This window comes from Adiantum capillus-veneris, chromosome 16, assembly GCF_014529385.1.
Source record: "Adiantum capillus-veneris isolate H3 chromosome 16, ASM1452938v2, whole genome shotgun sequence".
In the NCBI taxonomy this organism is placed as follows: domain Eukaryota; kingdom Viridiplantae; phylum Streptophyta; class Polypodiopsida; order Polypodiales; family Pteridaceae; genus Adiantum; species Adiantum capillus-veneris.
Window position 1 is genome coordinate 51,112,832 of NC_140946.1, and position 6,012 is coordinate 51,118,843.

The window sequence follows — 6,012 nt, forward strand, 5'->3', positions numbered from 1 at the left end:
ATTGTTCACTCACCAAGCTTAAAGCTGTGCTAGTTTTCAACACTACAATGTGCTGAAATTATCATTTTATCCAACACAAGCTTGAGATCTTATGAAGAAGTAATTTCAGTTATAACATAGTGGGCACGTGGTAAGTATGCTTTTAATCGGATGGTGTCTGACTCGTAAAAGGATGTAATACGCATTACGCAAAGCTTGATGGGAACAAAGACAAATGGATCAGAGATGCATATTAACTAGAAGAGAGAAGGTTACACCTTTATTAATGAGGGAGCTAGAGACGTGTTTCTACAGGATAACCTTCAAGGTTCAAGCACCGGCTCGGGCAGTCCGATGTCCTCTTATAAAAGAACCAGCTCTTGGAAAAACCATAAGGAAAACGGGAAGCAATTAGACGAAAATGGGCCACTGGAAGGTGATGAGCCTGATAAAGGACGACAAAAGGTAGGCCATCGTGCCCATTTTCTCGCTGGAGACGGGTTGAAGTAGGAAGGAGGAGGGCGCCAGTCTCACTGCATCCACATAGCATCCAGGACTATGCGCACATAATCCCGGGCATATCACCGCAAAAAACCGCGTAATTATTGCTAAATCTGTCTCTTTGCTTCCCCTGAATGCTTTGGAGAAGAGACTTATACATAGCTCCCACATTGCACTCATGTGGGGCATCGGCTGCACTATCAGAGACGACAGGTTCTTGTAAGGCTCTTCAACAAGGGCCTGCACAAGAAGATTTAGAAATTTTCTCATGTAGGAAAATGGAGTATTTCTCAGTGTTTTTTCATACAATGCATAACATCATGAGCTTCTGCTCGAGAGACAGCGCAGACCTAGCTAGGTATGCGGCACCTCCCTCATAGAAGCTCATGATGTTGAGGTAAGTCACAATGTGGGAAATATTGTGAGAATTTGTCCAAAACTTCTTGTGAATATGCATCTCAATGTCATTGTAAGATCATCGGAATGGTGAAGTAAAATGCACATCATAGAAAATCTGCACAAACACATGATTGCACATGTAAACACATAATAGAATATCTGCACAAACACATGAATGCATGCAATAACATGCGTCTATCATTGCATCTGATCTTGCGCGCGCACACCCCCCACTTTGATGAATACCACAATCAATAAGAATGGCGAAATTTTCGCAATTAGAGTCAAATGCACCTATAATTGTATTAATGGCACATCAAGCATTTGCATTTGCACCTTATGTAGACCCACACCACGAGTAACATGCATTTTCGTTGCCACACTAAGCAAATTTTCTGCATACACACAGAATATATGACTTGCATTTGTATTTGCATGCAACCCCACATCAGCTACATATACTTGCACACAAAAATGCATGAAATGCCTTTTGAATGCTTACCAAGGATTTAAAGATACTCCTGTAGTAATGACACGGTGGTACGTGCTTGAACTGGAACACCACATCATCCCACGGAAGCCGCGGGACAACATCCGTCCTGTACACAACTCGGAAATACTTCCGCGGACTCGTTCCACACAGCTTCTTCTCCACATAGCTGGCAAACTTCAAATCCCCAACTCGAGGTTGGCCGAATGTGAATGTGGCCCCATGCTTTGAGCATAAATCATTCTCTTCAATTTGTAACAGTGCAGTGAAGACAGTTGCCAAAGCTGCCCCCAAGCTATGCCCGGTAATGTAAAGCTTGGCACGAGGATTATCGTTCAGCAAAGCCCTCACTTTCACACAGATAGCGTCATATGCGAGCACCTTGTCAGAAGAAAGCCCAGAGGTAGGGGTGGCATGTGAGATTATCTTATTTGCCTTCATAACTGCATTGATCTTTGCTTGATTTAAAGTCTCTCTGTCTGTTCGACTACCGAGCCCGAGGGCCTCAAGGAATCCCACATGCACTCGGCCAACGTTCGGCAGCACATAGTATGAGAAGTCGAGGTCCGTGCACCAGTCATACATGTTGAATGGCTGAGTGCCGCGGAAGGCCGCTACCACAATATTAGCATCCTGCTTTTTGTCGGTGAAGATGAAGGCCTGGGTGCCATTGACCTTAAAATAATCTGCAAGATTATTTGAAGTGTAGTTAAACACTAAGTAAATGAGGATGGGAAAGAGAGAGAACCCCCAAGGGATAGGTTAAATTGCGCAACTAATTAGCGCAAAATCGGCAAATTAGCTAGCCAATTTGCATGTAAAAAGTCAGCATATAAGCTTACCATTCCAGCAATCATAAAATTGGACAAAATTCATCTACAATGAGAATAAAGCAAACACAGAAGTCAGTAGATCCCGAGGCAATTCCATTCCATCAAAGACAATTGACTATATTAGCTTCCAACAGTACCTACCTTCCATGTCTCCTCCACTGTTTTCCTAATCACATTCTCATTTTCATAGGCAAACTTTGCTGCCATCACGCATACATCTGCCATGGTCTTCATTCCCACATCGCTCACTAACATGGCTGAGTTGGTCAGAATACCATCCGGAACTCTCAACTCCGCCCGTGGATCTATCAGCATAATTGAAGAGTAGTAGTTACTTTGTCCCATGCGAGGCGTTTTCAATGAACCTAGCACAAAAACCCATTAGTACCCAGGCTAGTTAGAATTAGACTTAGTTCAGGATGCAGAAGCAATGGCATCCCAAATTATAATGGGGTGTGTGTGTGTGTGTGTGTGTGTGTGTGAGTGAGAGAGAGAGAGAGAGAGAGAGAGAGAGAGAGAGAGATTCCGACTTCATAGGAAGTATCTCAAGGTGAGACCTCAAGGATATTCAAAGATCTACCCCAATTGGGTGATAGCAAGGTTACTCCCCCCCCCCCCCCCCCCCCCACACACACACAGACACGCATGCGCGCACACACACACACACGAGAGAGAGAGAGAGAGAGAAAGAGAGAGAGAGAGAGAGAGAGAGAGCACGGGCGTGTGTGTGTAGCTCGCTCACTCCATCTACAGCTTAGTCTCTCATACATATGCCCTACCTTCAATATGCAATGCACTCTCAGACAGAAAACCTAGTAATGGATTGAGCTGCAACTTGGGCTTACCAAGGTCAAATAACAGCTTAACAAGAAAGCCCCTGAGGCCATCGTTCATGTAAAAAAGATTAAGGATATACTCCAAAATGTTTCCAAATATCTCAAGTGGGGTGGCAAAGAGCAGGAGAATCTTCATGAGAATGATGGAGCATATGGCTGCCCAGCTCAGATGGTAGTTGCGGCTGGTTGAGTGTCCAGAGGTCTTCAAGCTCGGACTAACCCCGGTAGCACTGTGGTCCGTCGTCCCAACACCCTGCTTGGAAAGCGGCGGAATTCCATCTTTAGACCAGGACTTGAACAGCGACCCTATGTATCCGAGTGGGTTGGACTCAGTTATGTCAGCGAGCACAAACTCCTCTGCTTCAAACTCCATGTCACTGCACACCGTCACAAGAAGAAATCTTAGCATGCTAGAATTGACCTCCATTGCAGAGCATAGAAGAAGGAGAAAACTCAGAGAACCCTTGCTTGGACGCAGTTCATGTCGCAAGACGAATCTATATCATGCTAAATCTGATCTCCATTGCAAAGCTTAGATCGAGACAAAATTGACGAGTTTATAGTTGAAAACACCCTAATATGCTTGAAATTAGTTCATAGCACTGCAATATGATCACATCAGGAAACCATATGCTATCGGGACACCGATGTTGCGACGTTTGGAAGAAAACGTTACAAATTAACAGTAGAAAAGACACTTATTAGCAAAGATTCTTGCTGGAAAGAAGCCTTTTTCCCAAGTGTTATCCTACAGTGTTCAACATCCATACAAGTATCGCTGTCGGAAAGAAGCCATTTTCCCATGCGTTTTCCTACAGTGTGCTTGCTTAAGATGAATCCTTGAAACAGATGGTGACGATGACCGGTACCTATGTGCATATTCTGATGACACACTCAAGAGATCTTGGACCCTTAATTGGGCCGTGCATACAGAAGGCAAAAGAAGGTTGTGGCATATCCCATGTGCTGTGTGTGGATATATGAAGGGGAGGTCAACTAGCTAGGAGATGAATAATGATGAACCCCCACAGCTTGCAGCTGGGACTCGTGGATAGTGGCAGCTTCTCCACAGAAGAGCCATCGGCAGCTGAACTATACGATAGGAATCTCAAGATTTCTCTCTCTACCTGGAGAGCTTAGCAGAGGAGGAGGAGGCGAGATTGCTGGTGGACTCCATGGTCACTGCTCAGGTCCTTCGTCTGAGACTCTGAGGGCAAGGTCCTGAATAACGTAAAATAGGGATGCGCGCGCTCACAGTACACACACAGTCCCGGGTCCCCCACCCCTCTCTCTCTCTCTATCGCTCCCCTTCTCCCTTATCCTGACGACTTCTAGCCTCTAGGCCAATATCCTAGCATCTTTTTAATCTGTCCGAAAACCTTGTTTTATTTGTCTATAATTGCTAACAAGAGCGCATCCTCACGGAGCAACACAAAAGGTAGTCGCTAGAATCAGTAAAATCTGAGGGTGTTACTGGAAAGGCAAAAAATATGAGGGTGTTCCTTGCCTAGCTATGCAATTTCGCATATAGTTACAAGAGGTTGTACACAGTTCTACCAGGCCACCGTCACGTACTTTGCTTCATGTGACCATGAGTCGTGCATATTTATCACTCAAAGTTACAAATACCTATGGACCACCATCTAAGGGCATGGTCACATGACGCATAATCATCCGACAATGACACCGTTGCGCAATCAAGCTCTCCTAGCATTCTCACACACATCAATAGAAAGGTACCGGAATTGGTGCATGCGTGGAAAGCACCTAGAGAGAGAGAGAGAGAGAGAGAGAGAGAGAGAGTGCTTAATGCACGAGAAGACGGGGGAAAAAACAAACAGAATTTCCTTTGTAAAATGAGTGAGAACTCAATGCAAACCGCAAGCCAAAAAACTGCAGATAATTGCCAGAGTGTGTGTCAACTCGCCCACTAAACCATAAACCATAGCAAGAATATGGGAGAAATCCGGTAGAGTTTCTCCAGAAAACTGGGCAAAAACTCAAAAAACTAACCAAATACGCATGAAAATAGACACTCTGTGTCACAATAGCACGCGTGGTCCACAAATAGCATACATAGCACTGACCGAGTGGCTCTATGGACGTATCCCTATCCAAAAAACACTTGTAAACATGCGAACTTGCTACCTTTGAGATATGGCTGAAACAAACCATATCTACATAATGCATACATAGCATGAAACTGCACAAGACCGTGCCAAAAGCTCTTTGGAATACACTGTGCAACCTGTGAGCAAAACCGCTAGGAAACTGACACACACTACCTCATCGATCGGTAAACGTGTGGATCAAAAACACCCTCCAAGACCCAAGTGCGCTCGAGAGGGAAAACCGTGCTCTGAAATGGTCTGCGAGAGCTGTATGTGTCACTATGGGTGGCCGTCGTAGCAAAAACTGGAAAAAAGGTCAAAGTCGTAATGGCCGAATCGAAGTCGGGATGTCGGGGGTGTACCATTGGAGAAAATTTGCTCCGGAATGGGCGTGGGGAGGGAAAGTTGGTGTCGAAGCTACGCCAGAGGAGACCCTAACCGCTCTCGCTAAGTCTAAGCCGTAGGAAACGTTGTCGATGCCATCTTCTATCGTCATTCAGAAATACGCTAGCCAAATAGCCGCATGATCGGTGTCAAAACCGATGCATCGAGCCGTCAATGCTCAAAGCCGGTGTTGAGCCGTCGATGCCGAGTTGTAGAGAAAAAACATCAAGACGCCGAGAAAAACAGCCAAAATCGGTGTCGAAACCGATGGCGGAATGGCTAATCGCCGATGCTCAAGGTTGAGGCCGAGCCGATTCAGATCGGCACAAATCTTGAATTAGTCAGTGTCGAAATTGGCTCTAATTGCTGATGTCAAGGTCGCCTCCCGTCTGTCGGATGGGAGTCTCCAATGCCCGCTCCAATGCCGAGGAGAATGCCAAAAATTTAGTCGATGCCGGGTCATGCCCGGGCTTACTCGC

The 6,012-nt window shown here is 45.5% G+C and overlaps 1 protein-coding gene across 4 annotated transcripts; it reads right to left on the bottom strand.

Moving 5' to 3' along the window:
- Positions 1-201: 201 nt before the first annotated feature.
- LOC147439027 (triacylglycerol lipase OBL1-like) lies at positions 202-4,323 on the bottom strand. Of its 4 annotated transcripts, none has more exons than XM_086484977.1 (6): positions 4,166-4,323; positions 3,048-3,415; positions 2,344-2,567; positions 2,212-2,245; positions 1,382-2,055; positions 202-720 (listed from the first exon to the last, which is right to left on the bottom strand). In XM_086484977.1, exons 1-6 carry the CDS (start codon positions 4,213-4,215, stop codon positions 391-393), a joined length of 1,680 nt encoding a protein of 559 aa, XP_086341103.1. In that variant the 5' UTR covers positions 4,216-4,323; the 3' UTR covers positions 202-390. The 4 variants fall into 4 exon arrangements, with proteins under 4 accessions (XP_086341103.1, XP_086341106.1, XP_086341105.1 ...); XM_086484980.1 differs by lacking the exon at positions 4,166-4,323 and adding an exon at positions 3,908-4,097; XM_086484979.1 differs by lacking the exon at positions 4,166-4,323 and adding an exon at positions 3,809-3,849.
- Between the last annotated feature and the right edge of the window lie 1,689 nt (positions 4,324-6,012).

What these genes read in the sequence shown, in the direction of transcription:
- LOC147439027 (XM_086484977.1), bottom strand. Translation starts at nt 4,215, where the DNA reads ATGGAGTCCACCAGCAATCTCGCCTCCTCCTCCTCTGCTAAGCTCTCC. An exon ending in CAGTGGAGGAGACATGGAAG is followed by an intron (nt 2,246 to 2,343) that starts GTAGGTACTGTT and finishes TTCTCATTGTAG; the next exon opens with ATGAATTTTGTCCAATTTTA. An exon ending in GGAGTATCTTTAAATCCTTG is followed by an intron (nt 721 to 1,381) that starts GTAAGCATTCAA and finishes CTTCTTGTGCAG; the next exon opens with GCCCTTGTTGAAGAGCCTTA.